Here is a 27,588-nt window from a genome sequence, read left to right as displayed (position 1 = left end):
CCCACCTTTCTCTTGTGGAGTCTCCCTCACTTGCTCTAGGGGATGAAAACCGCCAGACAGAAACTGTGATGTTGCAGAGTCTTTTATTGAAACCAGGTGAGTCACTCCATTGTCCAAGGAGGCACACTTCTCTTCCAGACACCCCTCCCTCCCTCGGGCTGGCTGTGGCTGTCCCACCCTGCCCAGACCTCCTTCTCGTTGCAAAGGGACATTCTGCTACCCTCAAGGAGTGGCGTGATGGATCAGAGAATTCTCACGGCTGGGGCTTAGTTTATGGCTTGGCTTTGGGGTTAAAGGTGAGGGTGCAGGTGTGGGTCAGTTTGGAGGTTGGAAGGAATTGGTTTGGGATTTAGGTGAGAGGAGAAGTAAGGGCTACCCAAACTCTGCAGGCCACAGTGAGCTAAGGGCCATGTGTCTCCCTGTTCGCAAGGTGACGACCCTCCACAGGGAGCGAAGCCACCTTGAGCGTCCCAGCCCCCAGCCCCTCTGCCCCTCCCTCCCACCTCATAAACAAGCAGACACTCGAAACACACTCTACATTCATGGCTACGGGAGATTCAGTCCCCGCCCTCCTCCGGCCGGAGCCCGGGCGGGTGGGGGTGGGGTTGGGGGAGGGGCTTAGCCCTGGAAGCCCAGCTCCTTGTACTTGGCAGCGATGTCGTTCCGGAACAGCTCCAGAGCCTTCTTCATGGCTCCCTGGGCATCTGCACCGAAGTCCCCGGGGTGCTTGCTCTGCAGAACCTGGATGATGGCGTCCGAGATGAACTGCAGGGAGGGGTGAGAGGGGTGCAGGTCACTGGGCTGGGTCAAGCCAGGAGCCAGTTGAGACTCAGGACGCATCCCATCTTCTCTTTCTTCCGGGGCCATTTATTGAGCACTTACTATACACTAGGCACTTCTGAGTGGTCTCCATAGATTAACTCTTCTAATGCCTCTGACCCCTGAGACAGATGGGGAACAGATGGGGAAACCAAGGCCCACCTTGGTTCAGATAGGAAAGGTTAAGCCGTCTGCGCAAGGTCCCGTAGCCAGGTGGGCCGGCTCACCCACTACCCTTCTCAGCTAGTGCTGAGAGCAAGGGCCATCTAGCCAACAAGATGTAAACAAAATTGTTGAATAAGATTTCTGAGACACCTTAAACTCCTTAAAGGAGAGCCTTACTCTCTTCCTCCTGCTTCCTGTTAGGAATATGGACCAGATGGCTGTAGCTCTCTGCAGCCAGGCAAGAGCTCTGGGCCCTGGCACCACATGGGTGGTGGTAGAAATGCTCACATTTCAGTGATTTTATCCAGGATTTTGCAGTCAGGAAATCCAGAAAGAAATGATTTCCATCTGTGTGTATTTAATTTTCGCATTTAATGGCTCACTGTGACCGTTGCTCTAAGTAGTCTATGGAGGTGCAGAGGGTCCTATTTCTGTGCCAAGCACAGCATTGGTGCTCAGAAATATTGGTGAAAGGGAAGGAGAGAGAGGAGGAGAAAAGGGAGCAGGCCTGCGGCTCACCCCCCAGGATAGTAATGTCTCATACTGGCCTCACCATCCCCAGTGGGTTATCATCACATCCACAAGGTCATTACCAGGAACATGGAGGTAGGAAAATCTATAGCAAGGGGTTGCTTTAGGGCTGAAAGGTGTCATGGATGTAAAATGCGGCTGCGCTTTGTCAACAGTTAATCAAGACTTGGTGCCAGCCGCCACGCTGGTCGGTGGATCAAGCGGTGTCGTTTACAGAGGCCCAGATGGAAGTGGCCAGACTGAGTTCACATGGCAAGTGGACAGCAGAGGTGGAGTTTTGCACCCATGGGATTGTGTAAAACTAACTGCCAGAACCTGGGACAGAGCCACCGACTGTCCCATTTTCTCGGGGATGCAAGAGACCGAAAGCAGCGGGGGTGGGAGACAACGTGCTGAGGGCGGCCTCAAGAAGCACGAGTGTCAACACCCAGTCAACACCATTTGGCTCAGAAACCACAAACACCTACCTTTGGGTCTCGATGTGGGGACATATGGTAAGCTCACCTTTAATGTCATAAATGCAATGAAACAAAGGTGGGGTACAGGTGCTGTGGAGCAAGTCCTGTCCTTGGAGAACTTGGGAGACCCGAGTTCCAGACCCCATGTGTGACTTCCCCTGTATAACAGGCGCTTCAATGACCTTATCCGACACCCCAACTCAGCCTTTCCTGAGTCTATGGCAGAGCCACCAGTATCGAGAAAATTGGGGAATGGCACCGCTGGGTGAATGAGAAAAGACAGTTGCTCTTAGCACCCAGCCCCCTTGGCGGCCCCTCACTCCCACATGAGAAAGAGGAACTTCTTATGCCGAGCACAGAAGGAGGTTTCTTGGTGAGGGGAAGAGCAGACATGAGGTTCTGTCTTAATTGTTTGCAGTCAATTACATTTGTTTACGCAGACCTGGCTTCTAGTCCTCTGGCTGCTGGTGTTACCTTGGCTTCACCGTTTCCTCTCACTCAGCCTCAGTTTCCTCATCCCCAGAGAGGGGACCGGTCATTCCAGTTGTGTTCTGAGCCCATCCCTTGCCACTAGGGCTCAGCAATGGGAGAGAGCCAGGGTCTGCCCTTGAAGAGCTCCCGTCCCGTCAGTTGACAGCTGGGCAAACAGATAAATTATAACATAGCCGGGCAGGTATCATGACAGAATGAGGATCAAGTGCCCTTGCTGGGGGGCCAGGGCTGGCGGATGGAGCAGCTGACTGCCTCATGCAGAGGAGGTGGCTTCTAAGCTGGGCCTTGGAGGATGAATAGGGATTTGCCAAGAGAAATGGGGAGGGCAGTGACTGCAGTATATGCAGAATCTTAAAGTCAGGACTGGCTTCTCATGTCTGTGATGCTGAGTGGGCTGGGCAAGCAGGACTGTTCGTATGTGATTGAGGTGGGGTGGGGGCAGGGGGGGTGCAGGGAGGTGAGGCTGAAGAGGGTCGTGTAAATGGTTGTTGGTGGGAGATACTGTGTCACAAGGGATTGAGAGCTTCGGTTCCAGAGTATCATAGAACAAATGGTACCTCCTGGCTTATTAGCTACGTGACCTTGGGCAAGCTGCTTAACCTCTCTGAGGCCTCAGTTTCCAAATCTGTAAAATGGAGATAAAAAAAGCAACTGCCTAGGGCAGAGATTGCTCATTGCCTACCCAATGGCCATTTTCTCCTTCTTCCCTGGTAACAGAATACTAATTGTATTTAGAATGGCAATAGACTACATTTTCCAGTTTCCCATACAGAGAAGTGTGGTTTTGTAACTAACTTCTAGCCAACAAGATGTAAACAAAATTGTTGAATAAGATTTCTGAGACACCTTAAACTCCTTAAAAGAGAGCCTTACTCTCTTCCTCCCGCTTCCTGTTAGGAATATGGACCCGATGGCTGTAGCTCTCGCAGCCTTCTTGGACCATGAGTCAACTTCAGGATGGACACCCCATGCCAAGAATGGTAGCACAGAAAGAGCCTGCAATCCTGGTGACTATGGGACCCCCCAACACCAGCTCTGGACTGATTCCCTACCTCTCAACTTCTTTCATGTGCGAGGAAAAGAAGACACAATGCAATTTCTAATCTCCTGGAGTAATTGCGAGAATTCCATGCAGTGACCTAGGCAAATGCTTACCATGGACCATCCAACTGGGAGCTATCACCATTATCCCTCTCATGATTGCTGCACCAGCCTGCCTGCTGCTCCCATCCTTAGGGGATGCACCTATCCATACAGCCCTTCATACCCCTGATGCCTAGGGCTCCCTGTCTCCACATAAGACAGGACCTGAAGCTCAGGCTCTCCCCAGCCCACACAACTTCTCAGCCCATCATAGGAGGCTCTAGCTAATTGCTTATGCAGGACACCTAAAGCTCTATCTCTTCATCTGTAAAGATGTTGGAACCAATAGAGCCAGGCTGCTGGCCACTCCTACCCCAGAATTGAGCCCCAGCTGCTGACCTCCTGCCACACGAGTCCTGCATGTCTCAGACTCCCAACGGCACAATGGTTAGGAGCTGGGGTTCTTCAGGAATAGAGATCTCATCTGAATCCTGGCTCGGCCATTTGCTACCTCTGTGACCATGGACAAGCTACTTAACCTCTCTGTGCCTCAGTCTCCTCGTCTGTTGAGTGGGTGTGATAATAGCACCTACCCATGGAGAGAATCCAAGTTGCGCATCCAATGTCTACTCTCCCCTTCTTCCTTGGTAACAACATACTAATTTTGGGGAGAAATATATTTAATGTTAATGACCTTAGGAGAAAGGCAAAGTGGGTGACAGCCCACATTACAGATGAGGACACTGAGGCACAAAGAGCAGTGACATAGGTCGCCCAGCAAGTTAGAGGCTGAGCTGGGACTTGAACCCAAATCTCATCCTTTCTGGGCCTCTCCTTCCGTCCTCCCACCCGTCCCTGGCCCTGCCTCCCACCTCCAGGTACTTGACAGGAATCTTGTGCTTGGTGGCGTGCGACTGGGCCAGGGGCTTCAGCTCCGCCTCATGCTGCCCCTTCTTCTTGAGGATGCCCCCCAGCGCGGTGAGCACAGTGGCGCCATGCTTCTTCAGGTCCTCAGAGGCCTTCATCTCGTCCTCTGACTTCAGGTTCTTGAACTTCTCGAACTTCTCCAGGGTCTCAGGGTGACCCTTAAAGAGACTGTGGGCACAGACAGGGCTAAAGTCAGACGTAGGAATGCATGGTGGGGTCTGGAAGTGGCCTGACTCCCGTTCAAGTCCGGGCTCCCCCACTTCCCAGCTGTGTGACCTTGAGCAATGCACTTCCCCTCTCCGTGTCTCAGCTTCCTCACTCAAGGAGTGGGGATAACTAGTCCCGACCTACAGAAGTGCTGTGAGGATTAACTAGATCACGCATGCGGAGTACAACACAGTAAGCGTTGTAGAAATGCTTGCGACTGATATTTTTATCATCTCTTCATTGTTGTGAGAGGCAGGAAGGAAAGACATCTCTGCATTACACCCTGGCCTCACCCTAATTTTGCCTCAGCTGTTTGGAAAGGAGCATCAAGGCTGCAGCAGAGATGGGGGCCAAAGCACCCTGGATTTGTTGAGCACCTGCCATGTGCTGGGCCCCATGCTAAGCTCTGTACCTGCACTTCCTGTAGGGTCATGTTATCCACACATTACAGATGAAGGAACAGAGAGGCTCAGAGGTATGCAGTCCTAGCTCAATACTGCAGGGCTGGTGTGCAGACTGAAATCAGGTCTGAGTGACTCAACATGTCACCCATGCTGAGGACCATCTGTGCAGCTTCCTGCCTAGGGGTCATCCTTGGCTGCTTGAATACTTCTAGCTGCAGGAGCCTCACTACTACCTATGAGAGCCATTCCACTCCAGAGCAGCTCGGGCCCTGATAGCTCTTGCTTATTTTGTGCCCAGGCTTATTTTGTTCCTGCACCTCCCAGGCGCCTCACACAGGTGAGGAGGGGCCCTGGTGGGAGCCACCTGCCAAAGACCAGGTCTCTGCTCCTGCCCGGGAACCAGTGAGCTGGCTGCAGAGGGACCTTGCCCATAATCCTGAGTGACCATCTCCAGCCTTGGACCTCAGTCTTTCCTGCTGTGAAAAGATAGGTGTTAGTTATAGGGAGTCATAGCTGGCCCCTGGGTGGGCGTGATTTTCCCTATTTCACTCTTGGGCCAACAGAAGACCACAGCAGTAGGTGACTAGTCCTAGCTCACAAGGCCAGTGAGTGACACAGCCCAGACCTAAACCCAGCATTGGATGGTTCCATAACTCACGCTATGTCCCTTGGGTTGCACTTCATGGCTTTCTAATGGCTTCTGTACCTTAAAGGTTCCTCTTTTGCACCTTCCTGGCTCTGCAACACCCTTAAACCTGACTGTGTTCACACTCCAGTTGGTGTAAGTATCTTGCAGCTCACCACTGTACTCATATGCACGCACACTCAGACACACACACACACACACACACACACGCATGCACCACATAGTACGGACAGGGAACCCCCTTCGCCCAGGAGTGTATGCCCTCTGCTTCCCCAGAACACCCAGGGTTGTGCACAGCCAGGCCCAGGGTCACCACCTCACCCTGAGTCCCCGGCCAAGCCTTGTGTCTCACTGACAGCTTATCTCTGGCACCTTTCACCCAAGGGTCCCTGAGCTGATGGCTATTATTATCTGGCGACAATGATCCTTGAACTCCTGCCTGACAGATGTGAGACCCAGCACCCATAGGGGAAGGCCTGAGGTTGGGACTTCTGGGAAGGAATTGGACGGAGACCATCTGGGCAGAATGGTGTCAAGGACCTGGGACCCAAGGGAGCCAGGGATCTCAGACATTTGGGGAGTCCCCCTGGTGTCTGGGAGAAAAAAACATGGGACTGAGAATTACAGAAGCCGAGTTCTGGCCACAGCTCTGTCTTCAATGTGCTGTGTGACATTAAAGAAGCCACTCAACCTCTCTGGGTCTTGGTTCACCCATCTGTAAATCCAAAGGGTTGGTCTAGATGATTTCTCAGCCTCCAAGTTCTAAGGTTTAACCCCCGCCTCACCCTCTACTGTAAGCACAAGTCAGCCACAGAGGGACCCCAGATTTATTTTAAACAACACAGGAAAGTTGGGCTAGTAAGTGCCCCCCAGATCACTCTGCATCACGCAGCTGCCTTCCTCTCTAGACCTCAAGTTCTATAGCTGGGTGTCCCCAAAATAGCCACAGAAGGCCATACCCAGATTTTCTTGACAGCAGCAACCCCCCAAAGGAGCTGACAAAGCCCATCACACTGCAGAAATGGGTGGAAGCATTTTCTCTAGTGTGTTGGAAATGTCCCCTTGCCTTGTGGTTTCATCTTCAATCCTACTGCCAACTTGCCTACTTTATCACAGGTCTACAGGCAAGTCAGGGAGAAAGGAGGCCATTTCCCAGCTGTCCTCTGAACTGACACCAATCGGACGCCCACAGAGAAGACTGAGGACTCTCTGAACTGCAAAAATCCTTCTCTGCTCTGGAACCAAAGAACCAGAGTGAGTATGGGAGCTCATCACGGATGTACCAAGATCCTGGGGGAATATTAGCACAATGGGCAGGAGCAGATGTGCTGGATCCAAGCTGCCTGGATTTGAATTCCAGCTGTGTGACTTTGGGCAAGTTACTTTAACTCTCTGTTAAATGTGATAATGAGAATATCTACCTTATCGGGTTGTCGCAAGGCTTAAATGACTTAATATATGTGAAGTACTTAAGGCAGGGCCTGGCAATCAGGATGTACGGTATAAATATTTGCTGTCCTACTCCTCCTCATAATCATTTCTACCACGGTTGTCATTTCCATCATCACCACCATCATCTTCACAATTATCACCTCCATCCTCCTCATCATCACCTCTGTCATCATCCTCATCACCTCCACCAGCATCACCTCCACCATCACCACCTCCATCAACACCATCTCCATCAGCAGCAAAATCATTAGAATCAGGAATTTTCGATTCTGCCTGTAGCTACCTTTGGCTGGCTGAGACTCTTGGACCATGTTTCCTTCCTGTACCATGAGAAGTACTGGCCACCAGCAGTGATTTTCAAATTTTTCATGGCCTTGAAATCCTTTCTTCAAATGTAAAAATAAACGAACCAGAACAATTGGGGGAAGAGAAGGAAAGGTCGAGGCCTGGAGCCCACTCAGCAGCCCCCGCCCTCCTGAGCCCTCACTCCTGGAACCAGATTCTCCAACTGCCCTTTCAGCTTTTATTTTCTAGAACTTTATGATCATGCGCTTGCAGCGAAGCCCTCAGCATTTTATTTACAGACTCAGCTGAACCGCGCTGCCCTCTTTTATAATCAGAGGCAAGGGGAAAAATGACCTTTCCAAGGTCAGTAACAAAGCCCAAGTTCATCGTCTGGAGCAGAACCAAGAGGCCAGGTCCCACACGGGCATCGGCAGCCCTGGGAGTTAGTACCCTCTCCTCTGCCCCTCCCCACACCCCCAACACTGAGAAGGCAGAATCAGTTGTTATGGTCTCTGCATGACCTACAATCTAAGTCGTGCTAGGGCATAGGGTTCTCTGAGGCCTGAAGGGGCCAGCAGCCTTAGGCATCACGTCTTGTCCCTGGCACCTGGCCCTTGGCAGAAGTCTCTGGTCTACCCTGGGATGTGAGGAAAAGTTTCTTTGATGACACAATACCCCAAGTCTCCTTCAAGACATCCAACTACTGCTTTAGGGCTGGCAGCCCCCAGATCACCTTGGAAAGACTCCCGTTCTACAAACCCGCCTCCTCCCCTGACCGCCCTGCCTCCTCTCCAAAAGCAGGGAGGATCATGGATCTGGAGAATGTCAGGGCACTGAGAGCAAGAAGGACCCCAGACACCAAGGCAGACCATCCCTTCGCTCAGCCAATAGGCAAATAGAGAGGAGTAGTGACTTTTCCAAGGTCACACAGCAAATCGGTGGCTGAGTAGTTGATGTCAACCTGGGGGGAACCTTTTGTCCAATAGAGCAGGACCTGTTGCGGCCCCAGCAGCCAGATGACAGAGACAGGAGCAGAAACACATAAGAAAACACCCCCAAGGTGCCAGTTAGAGTCAACAGAGAATTTGGCTGTCCTTCCTCAAGTGTTTCTAGTGTGGACCACCAAAGGCTCCAACTTCAGACACCACAGCTTCCAGGACTGACTGTTCTCCCCAGACATGGGAGCTGGAAGCAGGTGAAGCCCAAGGGAGATGGAAAGGGCATCTGAGTGGGAGAGGAAAACCTGCTCAGAAGGAAGGAGAAATTCATCGGTAAATTCAAGTGCAAAGGACATTCACTGGGTCTGTGGCAGCCTCGCGGACCTTTTCTCCCAGGTGCAGCAATATTGATTTACACCCCATTATATTTGACCTTCCCTGGCCCAGAGCATGAGAGAAGGGGCCGGGAGAAGAGAGTGGATCACCATTTGCGGTGGACGGCAATGAGAAAATAAGATTCTACTTACAAGCTGCAAACCATCCTCTATTTACAAAACTTTTTTTCCTTTGGTTTATTCTGGAACCCCTTGCGATAGAAGGCAAGATGTGTTTGGAGACCACATCATCTTGAGCTCTCAGATTCAAGACATACTCAACGTCAAAAGTCACTAATGGGCCTGTGTCACCTGTTTTCTAATTATGATCTTTTAAACGTCCCTAGGCTGGGCTTCATCGATACCCGTTACTAACATTTTCTAGAACTCACTATATGCCAGAAACTGTGCCGATCCCCTTACATGCATCATCTTATTTAATTCTCACTTCCACTCTCTGACGTATATATTAGAATTTCCCCCATTGTATAGGGGAGGAAATTGAGGCCCAAAGGTCACACAGCTGCTCAGTGGCAAAGCCAGGTGTAGAGCTACCTGCCTCATCTGGAAGGTCAGGTCTTAGCCTTGACACTTTACAGACTTTAATGAACTTATACCTCTGGGGATGTCCCTCCCCTCTCGGTTCCTTTATGTTCTCATCCAATAAGCGAGGCAGCTGGGTAATACCTCTCAGGGCCTTTGTTAACTCTGACCATCAATAATTCCTCTTGGTGGGCTCTAGGCATTCAGGTTTGATCGTCAAGCTTCTCCCAACTGCTGACAGAGGTGCGAGATGGCTCCCCTTTCTTTTCCTGACTCTAATCCTTGACACTTAAAAGCAAACGCTAACCACGTGGGGATATTAACAAACTCACCTAACACAGTCAACTGGTCAACCCCGGCAGGCGGGGTTGCAGGCAAACACCCTTGCAGGCAAACACCCTTGATCTTTGGGAAGTAGGTGATAGGGGAAAATGGAATCTCTTCCTTTTACCTGATGAGGACCTCTTGTCCATGGGTCGGGATGTCAGCTTCCACCTTCCCCCAGACTTTCAGCACCAACTGCCATTCCCCGTCGCTGAGCCCCATGGTGTAGTCTGAAGAAGACAGAAAGAGCAAGTGTGGGTTGACTGGGCGTCCTGACCCTGACAGCTGGGGTTTGAGCTGCCTGGTCCCAAAGGGGTTTTATACCTTCCCTGATGCTTGACACAGATCACTTGACAGCTCGCTCGCTCTCCCCCCGCCCTTCATGCAGGGGTCTAATCTTTTCCTTTCTCTAGCCCTCACATGGAAGCTATTTTGGGGCAGGTGCCATTGTGGGGAGGTAGGACAACTCAGGCCACAGGGAGGTGGGGGTGGTTGTGTGTGTGGTAAGAGTGGGGAGGAGGTTGGGCCACGGTTTGGAGTCAAAAAGGCCAATAGAAAGGGCACTACCGAGGCCGTTGCCAGCAGCCTGAAACCCAATTCTCCTGCCGCCGTCAGCCATCCCTCCAGAGGAACTGTCATGTTTCTAAGCTTGGGCAGCAGGTGCTCTGGGCTGGCCATGGGGCAGTCCTAGCCCTTAGCAGTCTCCTTACCCGCATTCTGCCCACTCTGTTAGAGAGCCCCTCACCTGCCAGAAATGGTGGGAAGGAGCCTAGATGATTTCCTGCTTACAGCTGGGTGAACCCAGGCAAATCCATAACCTCTTTGAGTTTGAATTTTTCCCACTCTACCCAGACAACTCCTGGCTTTGTGGCCTTGCTCAAATATTTCCCTCTGAATAGTTTTGCTTGATGTCGCTCAAGGCACAATTAATTGCTTCCTCCTTCCATTTTTTGTAGATGGTCCTGTCGCATTGTATTTCTTTGATTCCATTCCGGCTCCTCCCTTAGTACAATAGCAGCCAATACTCACAGAGACCTTGCTGGTTGCCAGACCCTATTCCAAGCCCTTGACATTTGGTAACTCATTGAATTTCCCCAACCGCCCTATGTGAGATACTGACATTATCCCCATTTAATCGAGGGGAAGTTAGGGAAAGTTGCCATGGTCCCACAAGTAATCTATGGAAGAGCTGGAATTTGAACCCAGAAAGTCGGGCCCCCTGAATCCACTCCACTGAACACCTTATGTTGATGTTCATGTCGGCAGGGAGTCTGTTTTAGTCATCTGTGTGTCTCTTGGACCTCACAGAGCGCCCTGTACCAGGTCTGAATTGAATAAATGTTTATTGAATGAAAAGATGGATGGCCTTGCAAGGAAGGCAAGTGAAGATGATTGGCCTTCTTTTACATCAATCCATCATCCATCCATCCATCCATCTATCCATCCACTCACCCACCCACCTGTCCATTCATCCATCTACCATCTGTCCATTCATTCATCCAACACACAATTAGAGAGTCCCTATTGTGTGTCAGAAACTGTACTACATGCTGAGGACAACCCAACCAAATAAAACACATCTCTGTGTTCAAGAAACTCCCAGTTTCCTTGGAGAGATAAGTAAGAGGAATAACATTACGGTGTAGTTTACCTAGTCCTACCTGATGAAGGTATACACAGGCCCTTCCTTCCATCGACACAGGACTTTACAATTTACAAAGTGCCTCCTTGGGCAGGATTACAGCTAATCTTCATCGAATGGTCCTGTGAGCTCATGAGTGTCACCCCATTGTATAGCTGTGGACAATGAGACTCAGAAAGAATAAGCAAGTGTCCTGACTGTCCTGGGTCTGTATTAGACATGTCAGTTATGGCTACCCCATATATATAGCTCTTTCTAAAAGTAACTGCCCTGCCCCAGCTCCTGCTAACCTACTGCCAGACTCAGCTGATTGGACCAGGGCTGGCACCCAGCCTGAGTCAGCCAAGGGCAGGGCTCTGTGCAACAACCAGTGTCTATTAGCAACTTCAGTCAGATCCCTTCTTCAAAATGTGAACAGGAACGTTTGACAAGAGCTGACTAGCGGGCAGGAAATGCAGAGTCCAAGAGAGTCGGTGTCATGAGCAGCACAGTAAGAACCCCCAAACCCAGAGCCTCTCAGGGCAACCTTGGGTCTAGAACGCCCTCCCTTCTGATGTAAAGCCCAATTACCATTTGAGGATCACCATGAGCGGCCACTTGCTATATGACCCCTTGTGTGGATATCCTTTCAAAGAACTCCGTTTATTTGAGTCAGCTGGCTCCTTCACCAAAAAGGTCAGGCGCGCGTCCCTGACAATGTGCTCCAGAACTCACACGTGAGTCTTAACCCAAGACGCCAAACCCATCCACTTCAACAGTGGAAGATGCAGTAGCAAAATGAGTAGCTAAAAATGTCATAGGGATTTTTCCGGGGGCCTTCCTTCCTTCCTTCCTTCCTTCCTTCCTTCCTTCCTTCCTTCCTTCCTTCCTTCCTTCCTTCCTTCCTTCCTTTATTCGTTAATAGCCTGGAACTGAAGGTCCACTCTCTGCCAGGCCCATGGCAACTCTGAGAGGGTTTGCTCAGACCCTCAGCAGCTTCCGCCCCTACTTCCGGTCACTTGCTGGAGGGTGAGCCCAGCAGTGCGCCAGGGCAGGCCAGGGCAGGGCAGGGCTGATTTTTATCCCACCTGGCAGTAAGGAAACAAAGGATTTGGAGGTTGGAAAGCAGCAGAGCTGGAACCCAAACCCAAATCTATGGCTCTTCTCCCATGTCCAGCCCTCTGAGTTGTCTGGGGACGACAGCCTGAGTATTTAAAATCTCATCAACTCGTTACTGATGCTGGAGTGTTTAATATGAAGCTGTCACCCCTTGGCAGGCACCCACATTAACTGGCACGCTCATGGAAACCTGTGGCTTTGAAGTTGATGAACCTTTTAAGTTTTACCTTTTAAGCTAATAGGAAGGACCGACATCTGTTTGCACTAACACATCTCTACAACAGAACAGGAATTACCTAACAGTTGCTATGGCTACCTGGAGTCGCCAGTTCTGTTTGGGGGCTATAATTATCCCTGTGACAGCCTTCAAATGCCTGGGGCAAGGGAGCTGGAGATGCATGAACTAGGAAAGCCAAGCTGCCTTTGGGTGCACCACTCAGTGTAGCCTTCCACACTCCCGTGACACACTCACATGCACGCATACACAGAGGGGGGCTAGTTTGACACCCAAGGGGGCAAAACTGAATCCCACCAAGGCAGACCTGGCGAGTCCTCTTTCTCCCTTTCATATCAAGATTCCTTTGAATGTGAAAATCTGAGATTTGTGGAATCACCCTCAAGTCTTCAAATTCTGGAGTGTTGAGATCCCAGAATCAGAATTCTCGAGTGCCAAGGTCTTCAATTTTCACCACTCTGGGGTCTGGGGCTCTAGATTCCAGAATCATGGAAATGGAGAAATGGAGAAGTCTAGAATTACAGGGCCATACGTAGTATCTTGAAGCTAACATAGGCCTTCAGGGGTATCTTGTCCAGGTTCCCACTAAGTGTAGGAATTCTTCCTATGGATCATCATGCAGGGTCTGCTTGAATACTCCTAGGAGCAGTGAGCTCACTCCCTAAAGCTTTAAAGGACCTTCTTTATATTGTAACAACATACGCCTTTTGGTCATGCTCACTTGCTTTCCCTTGCTCTGCTGGCTCCTTGGGGATTAGAGGACAAGCAGAGTCTCTTACACGAGGGAAGCTGCAGGCTCACCTTAGGCTTTTCCTGTTCAGACTAAACATCCCCAGAACTTTAACTGAGCTCCCTCCCCTGGCAGGGTAAGGCAGGAGCCTGTGTGGGGAAAAAGACTGGTTCTGTGCTCTTCAGCGTCTGGCGACCCTCACCTCTCATCACACACACACACACACACACACACACGCACAGAGCCCTCCCTCGCAAGGGGCTTCCAGCACCCACTGCACAGGTTTGAGTCCCCAGGCAGCTGTGCACTGGGCCCCTCTCTTTCGAGGGGCTCAAGTACAGGCTAGTTGACCTAGGAGTTGCTAGCCCTCAGGCAGTCCACTCCCCCCAGTGAATCAGGGGGATCATGCTTTAACATGCTACAGAGGGGGGCCAAAGTTGAAAAGAATGAGAGCATCTTGGCTCTTGAAAGGCAGGGGTCCCCTCAACCTTGACCATCTCTCTTCCTCCTCCTCCTGGCAGCCACCCCTTTGGAGGCCAGCCTGGGCAGTGCCTCCCTCCTGCCCCCAGCTCAACTTGTTCCTTCCTGGCAGAGTCTGCCCTCCTGGACCAAGCCAGGCCAGACTCAGAGCAGGGCTGGGCTTGGAGCCTGCAGGACCCGCCCAAGGCCCTTGACAGGGTGGCGGGACCCCAAGCTTGCCCCAGGCCCCACTCGGGCCCACCACCCACTCCCACCAGCCCCCTAGCAGCCACCATACTGACCACATTTCCCCTTCTCCCCAGCTGTCCTTGTGGAGCCTCCAGCCAGGCAGCGGGGCTGGGGGCGGGGAGAGGTGTCTTATAGCAGCTGGGGAGAGGCACAGGGAACTAAAAATACAGTTCCACAGCAAGGCTCCTCCTCTCCCTGGAGGCCCAGAGGGGCTTATTGGAGGAAGGCTGGCAGGGACACACAAGGATCCCAATATCCCGGTCAACATGTGTAGCCTGGGGACACCGCCTGCCTTCCACTCCTTTTTCCTCCCCTCTTTCCTCCAGCCCCACCTTCACAACCCACCCTCCTCAATGTGATCCCGCTCCCTTCCTTGCCCATCTCACAGAAATAGCTCCCCCTCCAGGAATCTCCCCCTCCACTCCACCCTCTTCCCAGAAGGTGTGCCCTCTTCCCCCTCTGTGCTCCTACATGAGTGCAACCTTTTTACCTCTCTCTACTTTGGGGTACAGCTCCCAATTGCTACCTTGTGATCTTCCTCAGAGGCAGGAATATAAAAGCCAGACACTCACTCTACTTACGGCATTCAGGGGGCACTGCCCTACCCAGCAGCCATTTTCAATCGACATTGTTATGATCCCCATTTTACACAAGAGGAGACTGAGGCACAGAGAGGTTAAGTAACTCACCCAAGGTCACACAGCTAGGAAATACCAAGCACAAAATTCAAACCCAGAGAAGTCTAGTTTCAGAATTTGTGCTTCACAGCTAGGAACTGGTCTAACTAACTTTTGGATCCTTCCTCTCCCTCCTCTCACCTGTCTGACAGCACCTAACAGAGTCAGGTCAGTAAGCTCTTGGAAAGTTAATTTTATTGAACTGAATCATTCAGGGTCTTGGCTTCCTGGAGATGAAAGCAGACAGTTGGAAGGCTGACAATTGGTAGGCCCTGCTGCCATCTAGTGGAGGCAAGGAGAAAAGCATCTATCTCTGGCTCAGGGCCTCTTCCACGGGGTTCCTTTGCTTACCCATCCACCTCCCCAGCCAGCCAGGGTGGGGTCTTTTTCCATCCGTACAAGTATACACATGGCACCGACCAGGGATCGTTTTCCAAATTATTAAAAGATTAATAATCCATGGTCCGTCCTCTCAAGAAACTCAAGGTCGAATAGAGGAAACACCCCAAGGGGATTCGGAAAGCAACAGGGATTTGAGCAAAGAGCTATGGGAGGGCGGGAAGGCAGCTGAGGTCTACATGGAAAAGTCCTGTTGGCCAAGGTGACAACTGGGCTGGCTCTTAAAGTATTAGGGAGCGCCCTGAAGGTTCTTCTAAACAGGTAACAAACTGTGCCAAAGCTCAAGGGATGCAGGGATGCGTGGGGACAGGAGTGCTATAGGCGGTGAGACCTCCCAGGAAGGTCCTCCAGTGTCAGAACCAGGACGAGGGGACTTAGAATGGACAGTTCGGTTCCACAAACATGTGCTCACCTGGTGCCAGGCTCCGTGCTGGGCTCTGGGCGGCCAAGGTGAATGAATACCACACTGTCCCCGAGCTTTAGGGGATGATAGGAGGGAGTGATGTGTAAACAGATGCTGGCAGCACTTTGTGATAAGGACAGTAAGAGAGGCAGTTTCACAGAGGGTTAAAGGCTTTGGAATCAAACATGTGGATTTGATGCCTGGCCTTATCATGTATAACTTTTGTGATCCAGGGAAAGCATCATAACTTTCCAGAGTTTTTGTCTTCTTATCTGTAAAATGGGGACTTTGAAAATAATTACCTATTTATTTCAAATGTCATCAGGAGGATTAAAAGAGGTAGTGCATGTACTGTGCCTAGTACACAATAAGTGCTCAATAATTGCTCACTGTGATATGAGGTACAAAAGAATCATAAAGGAGAAAATGATTCATTCCATCAAGGAACACGTAATAGAGAAGGTGATGCTTGAGTATGAATTTGAAGGGTCAATAGGGGTTTGTTTGCTAGGAGTGAAGTGAGGAAAGGATACTTACTCCAAGCACAAGGACAAAAACATTTAAGGACAGGGAAGCTGGTGTGTTAAGACTAGGTTTGGTGGTGGATGACAGAAAATCCAAAATACTATGGCTTCAACAAGAGAATATTTATTTCCCTTTCATCTAGAAGTCCAGAGGTAGGGATCCAGGGCCTGCGTGGCACACAGCAGTGTCAGGGACCTAGCCTACTTTAGTGCTCCGCCATATTATACACATGGCCTCCACCTCTTGATCCAAGATGACTGCTTGAGCTCCAGCCATCATGTCATCATCCAACCAGCAGGAAGGCAAAAAGGGTGAAGAAGGTTGTGTCCCTTACTTTTAGGGACACTTTCAGGAAGTTGTAATCAATACTTCCTCTCACTGCATATCACATGACCCCACCTTTATGCAAGGGAGGCTGGGAAATGTAGTGTTTATTTCCATATGGCCATATCCCCAGAAAGAAATTGGGAGTTCTAACCAAAACAAAAACAAACTCATAGATACAGACAACAGAGGGGGAGGCAAGAGGGGAAGGGTGAAATGGGTAAAGGGGGTCAAGTATATGGTGACAGATGGAAACTAGACTTTTGGTGGTGAGTACACTATGATATATACAGAGATCGAATTATAATGTTGTATGCCTGAAGCTTATACAATGTTGTTAACCAATGTTATCTCAATAAAAATAAAATACATTTTAGTAAAAGAAATTAAAACTGAAAAAAAATGGGAGATCAGTTACTGAGAAAGAAGGGAAGAAGTTATAGTGAATGTAAAGTATAATAGAAATTTCTGCTACAGGAGTTGTAAGAAGCATTGTACATGCAGGGAAGTACAAATAGTTTGGTGTTTTTGTAGTGGAAATAGCGAGGGAGTGATGGAAGAAGCAGCCAGAGAAATAAACAGAGGCCAATATGGACTGCCTTATGAGGGGAAGGGCACAGAAGTTGAGGTTCCTTCCAGGAGCCACTGAAGGGTTTCAAGCAGGGGAAGCCCATGGTCTGATTTGCTGTCCTGGAAACACCATATTCGTTGCAAATGGGAATAACGTAGTGAAGGGGACAAGTCTGGAGGCAGGAGACATCTCTCCCCAATATCGTATACAAATTTCCATACATGCAGCAAAGTTGAAAGAATTTCCCACCACCTAAATTCTCCACTGACATTCACTGGTCTTATCTACCACATGTCTATCCATCCCTCCATATATCCATCAATCTTTCTTATTTTTATGGCATTTCAAAGTAAATTGCAGACTTCCGCCGGCCACTTCCCCCTCAATACGATGTCCTTCAAGAGAATTCAATATTTGCCTTTTTTTTCTTTTGATGAAGAATTTCCATCCAATGAAACGCACTTGTCTGAAGTGTTTATTTGCTGAGTTTTGACAGATTCATACGCTTGTGTAACCCAACCCCCTATTAAGATACAGAACATTCTCCTCACCCCAAAAAGTTTCACATGCCCCTTCCGGGTCCATCCCTGCGGCCACCACCTCCCAGAGGACACCACTGTCCTGCTGTTTTGTTTTGTCAACCACAGATTGGTTTGGAGAAGGGAGCCCTTTAAGAGCCTGCTGTGGAGCCCATGTCTGGGGTGGGGCGGGGGCTCTGAGCTCTGGGAGAGGCAGGGCAGAGGGAAAAAGAAGGAAGGGGACCAGCTGAGCAGGGGAGGCAGGGGAACGGGGACTTGAGTTTCTGGTTGAGTGACTGGGCAGATGGTGGCGCCCTTTACTAAGGTGGGCAGGGCCCCCAGGAGGAGCCCAGTCTCGCTTGGGACAGTAGCATCTGAAGTGTCTGTGGGACATCTGTCGAGCAGGCGTAAGGATACACATGCGTTCCAAAGCTTGCGCTGTCCTCTGGCGAGGTGGCATCGGGAAAGTGGCCACGTTTCTCCAGCTTCTATATCCTCCCCAGCCCCGGAGCCACAGCGCTCCGGCCGCCAGTAAAGGCGGAGGGGCCCTTCTCTGCTGCCCCGAAGCCACGCCCCTGTTTTCCCCAAGGGGGCTGAGCGTTCGTGGAGATGGCGCGGGGAGTGGCTACCTCTGGTCGGCAGGGCTCGGAGAGAAGCTCTGGCTCCCAGGGGGAGCGGGGCTTGCAGCGCCCCCTTGGGGCTCCCCTCCTCCCTGCTTTTATCCGCTCTGCCTAGCATCCTACAGCTACCCTTCCCTCTCCCCACACCTCCGATCCCTTTCCTAATGCCTGCCCCCTTTCCTTTAAAATCAATAAAAACCCAGGCCTTAGCTACCAAAAAGCCCTCTGAGGCTTCAGCCTCTGCAGGGGAGGGACCTCCGCTCTGCACATACACCCCCACCCCAGTCCCCAGAGGACACAAAGTGGAAAAGGAACCCACAGCCCTGACTGCTGTTGGGTTTCTCTCTAGTCTGTCTAAAATCACACACAACTCACCCCAGCACAGTCATTTCTTTCTCAAAACCTGTGTGGTCCACGGGAGGGATTCCTATCCTTCCGATTCGCAGGACTGGACGTATTCCTTGGGAATGACTCCTCTGACCTGATTCGGCTGACAGAACTTGCCCCAGCCCCAGCCCCAGCCCCACCGCCACCGGGAGTGGTAGCACAGAAGACCCTGAATTTATCTGGCAATCTGGAGAAGCCTCGGTTTACCCCACCCGCACAGGGCCAGGGCACGAGTTAGTGCAGAGGAAGTAACAGAATCCCCCGGGAGAGGACATTGAGGGAAGAAGAGAAGGACCCCCAGGAGCACCCTGACATTTAAGGATTGGGAAGGGGAAGAGGAGCGGGAGAAGGAAACTTCCAAGGACAATGGGGAGCCCTGAGAGAACGTAAGGAGGTCGGTGACGGGTCAGGTCTGCACATGGAGGGTTGGAGGTGACGATGAATATGAGGGACTCCTGAGTACTAGGCGTGGGTGAGGGAGGAAGCACCCAGGGACCTGCGTGTATGAGTTAGAGCACCAGCTGCTGTGATCACCAACCCCCAGGTCTAGAGGGGGGTGTGGGGCGGGGAGCGGTTGTTCTTAACAGGGGCCCCAGAGGTTTGGTTCCCATTTACCTCATAATCCAATGCAAGTTCGGGACAGGGCTCGGTCCACAGTGATTGAGGGACCCAGCTCCGTCCCCGAGGACTTCAAAGACCCGTGATCCTTCTGTATCGAGTAGGCTCATGAGAGGAGAGAGAAGTGAGTGTGAATGAAATGTTTTATCATCTCGCGGACAGATGAGAGAGGAGCTGGGAATCAAACATTCGTATAAAGAACGTCTTCCCGCAGAGATACTGAGATACGCTCAGTATCTGTTAAAGCCCTTCAGACAGTCACCTTTCAGGTGAGTTGAACTTTATCACCACCGCTTGGCAGGTGGGGAGAAGGGCCGGCGGAAGGGACTGGGGGAGGGCGACCCCACCTGTCTGATGATGAGAAAGGCACCCTGCAAAGCGGGTGTTGGTATCGGGACTTGAAAGATGGTCACCGAGAGTTAGGGAAGTAGGAACGGATATGGAATATTCAGGAAATCCCGAGAAGACCCGTTTGGCCAGGTCAGGAATTTTGTGAAGCTGGTCGTGGCTGAGGTTAGAAGGTTAGAATGCAGGCTGTGGACTTAAGAATTTGGGGCCCTGAGGAGTGTCTGTGGTTTGGCTTTGGGCTGGGTGTAGGAGAGGGGAGTCTCAGTCTCCTGGGGTGAGTCAGCAGGGTCAAAGTTCATCACCTCGGCCCAGCTCTGAGACGCCAAAGGCCGTTGTGCTTCTCTGAGGAAACTTTGGCTTTCCTATTTTGGATTGAGGGGGCTCAGAACTGGAGCTGGTGCCCCGCTGCGGACTCCTGGGACAGCACCTCCAGGTTTCTGACCTTGGCAGCAGGGGGGGGGGGGGCAGTTTGACCCAACTACCCGGTTAGCCTCTCCTGGCCTAGAGTGGTCTCCCCTCCACCTTGCCAGCCCTTCCTTCATGGAGGCCTTCTTTGCCAAGACCAGGTAACAGACTCTTTTACTTCGCCTGTGAGACAATATTCACAATTATAATTGCTAACTGAATAATGGTTGTAAATTTAAAAAATCATGTATTATTCAGCAGGCCCTATCCCAGGCCCCCTCTGCCACCTCCCCTCTCCTCCCATACACACAGGCACCATCTTGGAGAGGAGAAAGTGCAGTGGCGGTTAGGGGCAGGGGTGGGGGTAGGGGTGGCGGGGGACCCTGAGATACTAAGCACTTACCGGGAGAGACTCTGATCTCTGAATTGCCTCATCTAAGTTGCTGCCCCCACCCCACACATACCTAACAGTGAGGGGTGCTTGTAAACAAGAGACAATGTAGTATAGTAGTTTCTGGAGCCAGACTGCTGGGTTTGAATTCTGGCTTCATTGCTTGCTAGCTGTGTGACTTTGGGCAAGTTACTTAACCTCTCTGTGCCTCAGTTTCCTCATCTGCCAAATGGCAATTGTAACAGTACCTGCCTCATAGGGTGTTGTGAAATTTAAACTAGGTGAAAATACCTAAAACTATGCATGGCACAGAGGAAGCAAGCAATACACGTGTGGGCTATTGCTCTCAGTTATAGCTAATAAAAAAGCCACATTTTAAAAGAAGAAACCACCTTTTTTTCAAACATCTAAGATGAAATGGTTAGGATTTTTCCTCTGTTATACAATTAGTGAGTACAGTCCCTCTCCCTGATGGACCATGAGGGCCATAAAAGCAGGTCCCATATCAGTCTTGTTACTTCCATTGCCTGGTACAAGGCCAAGTTCATGCTGGTAATAAAGCTGTACCACCCCCACTCAGCACCACACCACGAGCACCCACTGCTGGCCTGGGCCCGCGTAGAGCCCAGGCACGGCTCTAAGTCCTTTATATGCCAAGGCTCAGTCCATCCTCACGTCCACCGTAAGCAGCAAGTGCTTGATAAATATTTGATGAATAAGGAAAGGCCTACCGCCGGGGACCAGGTAGATAATGGATGGAGAGGTGCTTTGTAAACTGTGAAGTGTGCCACTTGTGAGGATGTAAAACACTTGGGACGTGTCCTCTGAGGGTCCAGGGTCCCATTCTATTGCTGGCTTAGCTGGGGTGCCCTGGGGAACATGCCCTGGGGAACATGCCCTCGGTTTGTGGCTGCACCACGCCCATCTCTGCCTCCATCTTCACATGGCCGTCCCCTCGGTGTGTGTTTCCATGTCTTCTCCTCTTCTGTGTCTTGTAAGGACACTGCCACTGATTTTAGGACCCACCCTAAATCCAGGATGATCTCATCTTGAGATCCTTAGTTACATCTACAAAGGCCCTATTTCCAAATAAATTCACAGGTGCTGGGGTCACTACGGATGGAGAAACAGGCCCAGAAGAGAAGGGATTTGCTCAGGTCTCTGCAGGGCAGCCAAGGGGCAGCCGGCTCGCTGGATGCTGGGCTGGAGCAATGTCCCAGCCCAAGTTTCCCTGGGTCCCCGAGATTCTCTGGGAAAGTCTTCAGTGAAAAGCCATCTGGAGACCATCTGGCGTGGGAGAGCCTGCCCTTCCCTGCGCAGAGTGGCAGGAAAGAGAGGGGTGTCTTTCCTGGCTGGCTGCATGTCTGCGACCTTGGCTGGCACACGGCCCAACTCTGGTGAAGAGCCCATGTCTCCTGCTTGTGGAATCCCTGCTCCCATCCCCCTCTCCGCAGAGGCCAGAGGCCGCCCTGGACGTAATGGAGAGGGCGGAGGACTGAGGTCCCCCTGACCTCAGGGTTGGAGAGAGCCAGAGTTCTTGGCTCCTGGAGGCTGCAGAGAACAGAGAGCGATTTGGGTTCTGGCCTCAGAACCCAGGCTTCCGGGCTCAGGCCCCAGCTCTGCCATTGGCTGAACGTGTGGCGTTGAGCACGTTACTTATGTCTCCAAGTCTCAGTGCTCTCACTGGTGAAACAGCACAACAGCAGCCTGACCTCATGGAGTTATTCAAAGGATTAACCTAAGCACGTAAAGCCATTATCACAGAGCCCGGAGTAAGAGCAGGGGAGATGGCTATTGTCATATGCACCACCTGTGGGTGCTACTGACCACGAGCTCCGGCTACAAATAAAGTCAAACGTCTGCTGTGATCACATGAATACAACTTCCGGCCCCCAGCTCTTCCTGGCTGGAAGTTTCTGTCTTCTTACTAGTACCATTCGGCCCCAGGGCTTTGGTTTTCTCTGCAAGTCACAATGCAGGTCCTCAGCTAGGGAATGGTCACAGGCCTTGTTGAGCCAATCCTGGTTCTAAGAACTTCTAAGAGAAGAGAGAGGCAGGAGTCGTCACCAGTCTGCTACCGTATACATTCAGTGCTGGTCAGAACTGGGGGGAGAAAAGAGATCTTTTCTTGTCTTAATAAAATAACCTAAGATCAGGCCCTCATGCCTGTCGCCAAGACAGAATTCTGTTGTTTGATCTCTTCTGCCAATGTGTGATTGCCTTCCTGTGGCAGTCGAAGCACCAGGTCAGCAGGCCAGATGTGGGGGTTCACGTTGCTGGCGGGGGCTGTGGGGGTCTTAGGTCCACATGAGCAGTACGCTCACCGTGCTGGTTATGGACAGAGAAGGAATCAGGCGCTTGCTCTCTCTCTCTCTCCCAGAAGACTTTGGGCCTCTGCAAATTCGCCCCTAGCTCCTACCCAGCAATCCTTGCCCTCTGCACAGCACAGGATGAGATACAAGTTTGGGTTGTTCTGTATCAAGCCAAATGGTCGCCTTCTTGCCCATGGCGTTTTAGAATTTAGAACGAAAGTCTAGAACTTTAACTGCTAAGTGGTGTGGGACATCCCAGCAGCCCACGTTGGCCTTGGGGCCACTTCCTCGTGGTCACATTGGAGAATCCCGACTCAGAAACAGAAGGAGCTGGATGGAGGCGTCATCCTTAGGGACAAGGTCATGCCTGGCAGCAATGACCAAACTGAATCCCATTCCCTCTGTTCTGTCACAGCCCCTCACTAGCCAGTCCATTCTCTCTGTCCCCTCTGAACCTCTCCCAGGCTTCTCACTCCTTCCATCTCCAGGCCCCATAAGCCTGCGCTCCTGCCTCAAAATATGCTTCTCTCAAGGATTGAGCCTAGTGCTCCCCTGCCTGCTGTGCTCACGGAGAACAGGCCAGTCCAGTCACCGGACCCACCCCTACCTTTCTGAGTTCTGGTGCAGAACATTTTTCCATCTCACTAGACTGGAATTACATGTAGTGTGAGCTGTGGGATTTAGGTCACTTTGGGCCAACTAAGGTTCGCTGTGCTAGGAGCTAATTGCCAAGAAAAAAGATGACAAAGGTACAGACCTTGCCCTGGTGTCACCTAGTGATGGGTATAAAAATGGGAGAGCTCGTGGACATGGCAGGGATCTTATTTAGCTGAAGCTGAAGTTCTATGTAAAAGTGTCCTCCCCTTAGATGAGGCTGGGGCCTCATGTGAGAGCAAGGGGGAGACCTAACGTGTTTTCTGTGGATGGCCTTCCTGGGTGCAAGAGGCAGTCCGAAACAAATCCATGGCGCTGGGGAGAGACTAAGGCTTGGATCAAAGCAGCAGTCAAGGATGCAAAATAATCAAGGTTGTTCAATTCTTATGATCTCAGAATCCATAGAATGTTAGAACTAAGATCATAGAATCAGCCAAGAGAAGGACCCTAGCTCACCCGACGGATTATAGATGTGGGCGGGAATCTGGTGGTTCCAGGGGGAGCCTACCACCGTCCATGCTCATTCCTGAAGGCTGGGGCTCCTCCCGGTGAAAGTCAATCCCTGAGGTCCCGGGGGACCCCCACCAGTCAGCTAGAGTCCGACTGCCCACCCATGTGGGGGAAGTAGCATGTCCACACCCACTGCAGGAAGGGAGCTGAGCTGGGACCCTGGCCAAGCTCGGGTTGCCTCTGGCCACGTTAGTTCCTGAAGCCATCCCACCAGTTCCTTGGATACATAAACACCACCCCCAGTGGAGCAAGAGGGCGAGTTCTGATGCCAGAGGGACCAACTGTCTGTGAGTGACATGGAAAGATGCCCACTGGTCATTTTTACCCCCAAATCACAAGTCCAGAGAGCTTAGCAGGTATCCTGAAATGGATTCTTCTGTTGAAGCAGAGTGGGCGGCTCAGCCAAGGGTCTGCAGGTCCACGGGGCACCCAGATCCCCCCGACCATGGAGGGTCAACTGCTTGGGAAAAAAGCCACTTTGAAAAATGCTATCCAGATTGTCCCTGGGCCAAATGAGCAGCAGCCAGCTCCTTGACACCTGAGCCCTTTGCAGAGGACAGTGATTGATTGATTTGTCTAAAAGAACACCCTCTATTTGGGCCTCGTTTCTGCCTCCCTCCAACTTCCTGGTTCTGGTGAGAACCTCCAGAAACAGGTCACCACTTTTGCCACAGGAAAAGGAATGGGACGCAGGCTGAGGAACCACATTCCCCTGGCCACAGGGAGCAGTGGGACATGGGACACAGATTAGCCCAGGGGCATCTTCCCATGGAATCTTCTTACTGGATTTGGAGGGGGAGACACTCTTATAGCTACAATCCAGGAAACAGAGGACATGGATTAGGCTTAAAGCTCTGCTCTCTCTGTTAGGGAAAAAGCCCACCTGTACTGGGACTGAATGAAGCTGGTACCCTGCGAGAAGCATGGAGTTTGGGGGAAAGGAGAGAGAAAGGGAGAGGGAGGGAGAAGAAGGAGAAGGAAAGGAGAGAGAAAGAGAGGGAAGGGGAGAGGGATACGGAGAGGCAGAGAGAGAAAGGGAAAGAGAAAGGGAGAGAGAGACCTATGACCTCTGACCTCTGATGGGGTCCCTAATCCCAGGACCTGAAATTCCCAGAGCTCCTGACACCCTGTAGATCTCCCTCTGGTTCCACGAGCTACATCAATAGCTCTCAAACGTTCTATCTATGACCCATTTCACATTGCAACCCGGGACGGGGACACACACACAGACACATACGCACAATATGATTACGATTACATACCTATGAAATTTTCATGAAATGATACTTACACCCTTATTATGTATGATACGTTCTAATACTTTCCATTCTGTTTTCTTTTACTAGGAGTTGAGACCCACTAAGCTGAATTCATGACCCACTCAAGGGCTGTGACCTGCAATACAAAAACAGCTGAGCTGGATATAGCCTTCAAATAAATCCCTGCTTTTGCTGCTAGTTCAAGGTGGGTTTGTCACTTGCAACCCAAGAAAATGCTAACTAGGTAACTAAATCCTCCCCTCGCACACGTTAGCCTCCCGTTCCAAGCCCTGCTTACCCACCACAGGGCCAGACTACCACGAGGAGCGCAGTTTGCAAACTCACTTATTTCTTGGTCCGTGGAAGTGCGCTGAGGGTTTCTGAGATGTGCTCCAATGGGAGAACTCGGAGTGGGACGGACCGTGGTTGTCACCCAACCCTAGCACTTAGCAGTGGGGTCAGACTCTGCACCTCAGGTGAGGTACTCAAATCCACATGCCCCTGTCTTGGCAACTATACATTGAGCGTGTGCTCCCTGCCTCTTCGAAGGACGGTGTGGATGAAACGAGACCATACATGAAATGCTCCGTGATATTGTGACTTAGAATAAGAAATACATACTCGGTCTTCAACGCCGTTCCTGGCACAGAGCTCCTAAAATCCTTGGAATTTCCTAAGTGATGAGAGCGATAAACGTTATCTTGTGACCTTACTAAGGTCACTTCTGGAATGTTCCTACGACACCTGAGTGTAGGGACTGGTTGCCAGTGGAGCCAACCATGTGATTAGTGGGTTGGAGATTTCAGTCTCACCCCCACCACCTCCAGGGAGGGGGAGGGGCTATAGCTTTGAGTTCAATTGCTAAAGGCCGATGATATCATCAGTCATGCCCAGGTAATGGAGCCTCAATAAAAACCCAAGAGGATGGGGTTCAGAGGGCTTTCTGGGTGGTGAGCACATGGAGGTGCTGGGAGAGGGGCCCCCCTGGGGAGGACGTGGAAGCTTTGCACCCTTTCCCCACACCTGGCCCAGTGGAGCTCCTCCATCTGGCTGTTCCTGAGTTATATCCTCTTATAATAAGCTGGTCATCTAGGAAGTAAACTAGTTTCCTGAGTTCTGTGAGCTGCTCTAGCAACTTAATCGAACCCAAGGAGAAGGTCACAGAAACCTCTGATCTATAGCCAGTTGGTCAGAAGCACAGGTGACAACCTAGTCTGAGGTGTGGGCGGGGCCGGGGGAGTCGTATAGGGCTGAGCCCGTGACCTATAGGATGTGATGCCATCTCTGGGTAGATAGTGTCAGCAGTGAGTTAACTTGTAGGACACCCATATGATGTCAAAGAATTCCTTGGTGGTGTGGGGGAAAAACTTAACATTGGAATTGGGTGCAGAATTGTACGCTCCCAACACACTGCTCCATGTGCAATGTGTTACACTTGGCAGTTCCCGTCCCTACAACCCCACAAGCACGAAAATACATATTTTTATGTGTGGGGGGGGCGGAGAAGGAAGGGGAGCATCCACTCAAGAGTCCCCCAAATCTTCCATGAAAGGCAAGACCTGGGTGTAAAAAAATGGTCAACGATGACCAGAGCACCTGATGACAATCTTTATCACGGTCAAGAAAAACATTCAATCTTTACAAGAGCTCTGGGAAGTGGCTGAAATGGTGCTGGAGGGTTGTTAGGACAAACAGCAAGGGCCTGGGACCCAGCGGACCAGGGGCCAAGTTCAGTGTTCCTTTCCCCTGTGACCTCTGCTTTCTCTCCACTCTGGACTGGGCCGTGGGATTCTGGGGTTGCTTCCAGATGAAGTTATGGGGCAGGGTTCGGACTTTAGTATTTAGCAAATTGTGCTCTCTGGGAAACTCTTGCTCAAACTATCCTTAAATGCCATAGGGAAGAGATTGTGGGAACCCAAGAATTTCAGGGTCAGTGCTCCTGAAGGCCCCTCCTCCACCCTCCCTGACTGCCCTGTTGGAGTCGGGTTTCTGCGATGGAGCTGCCAGAGGGTCCCGGGCCGTGAATATCGCAGCTATGGCTTAGGGTTATCGTAACCTTGGGCCTACAGCGCTGAGCTCTGACTCACCGGCTGGCTGAGCTGTGTGGACTTTCCTGCTGCCAGCTGCCACCGTGGAGTCGGGTCGGAGCAGCCAGTCAGCAGCGTGGCAATCTTCCAGGTTGCAATCCCAACCTCCCCAGCAGCAGCGCTGGGAGGGAGGGAGCGCCTGTGGGCCACGCAGCCCTTACCTAACAAGGGACCTCACAGAGCAAAGAGCAGCATGCCGTAGGGGAAAGCCACATAAAAGGTAGCATCCTTACCATTTTTAAGTGGCATTAAGTACAGTCACATTGTTGTGCTGCCATCACCAGCATTCATCTCCAGAACTCTTTTCATCTTGTAAAACTGAAACTCTGTAACTGTTAAATAATAGCCCCCCCCCCACAACCCCTGACAATCGCTATTCTATTTCCTGTATTTATCCTTTGGGGTCTGGCTTCTTTCACTTCGCATAATGTCCTCAAGGCTCATCCGTGTTGTAGCATGTGCCAGAATAATTCCCTTCCTTGGTCAGGTCAAGTAACATTCCAGTGTACGACGCATAGA

At 51.2% G+C, this 27,588-nt stretch overlaps 1 protein-coding gene across 1 annotated transcript; it reads right to left on the bottom strand.

Moving 5' to 3' along the window:
* Positions 1 to 64: 64 nt before the first annotated feature.
* On the bottom strand, positions 65 to 14,902 carry MB (myoglobin). The gene is made up of 4 exons (XM_033118571.1): positions 14,751 to 14,902; positions 9,776 to 9,878; positions 4,421 to 4,643; positions 65 to 765 (listed from the first exon to the last, which is right to left on the bottom strand). Exons 2-4 carry the CDS (start codon positions 9,868 to 9,870, stop codon positions 619 to 621), a joined length of 465 nt encoding a protein of 154 aa, XP_032974462.1. The 5' UTR covers positions 9,871 to 9,878; positions 14,751 to 14,902; the 3' UTR covers positions 65 to 618.
* Positions 14,903 to 27,588: the final 12,686 nt, after the last annotated feature.

This window comes from Rhinolophus ferrumequinum, chromosome 10 (assembly GCF_004115265.2).
Source record: "Rhinolophus ferrumequinum isolate MPI-CBG mRhiFer1 chromosome 10, mRhiFer1_v1.p, whole genome shotgun sequence".
NCBI lineage: Eukaryota > Metazoa > Chordata > Mammalia > Chiroptera > Rhinolophidae > Rhinolophus > Rhinolophus ferrumequinum.
The sequence above is the reverse complement of the archived record's forward strand: the minus strand, read 5'-3'. Positions and strand labels throughout refer to the sequence as shown.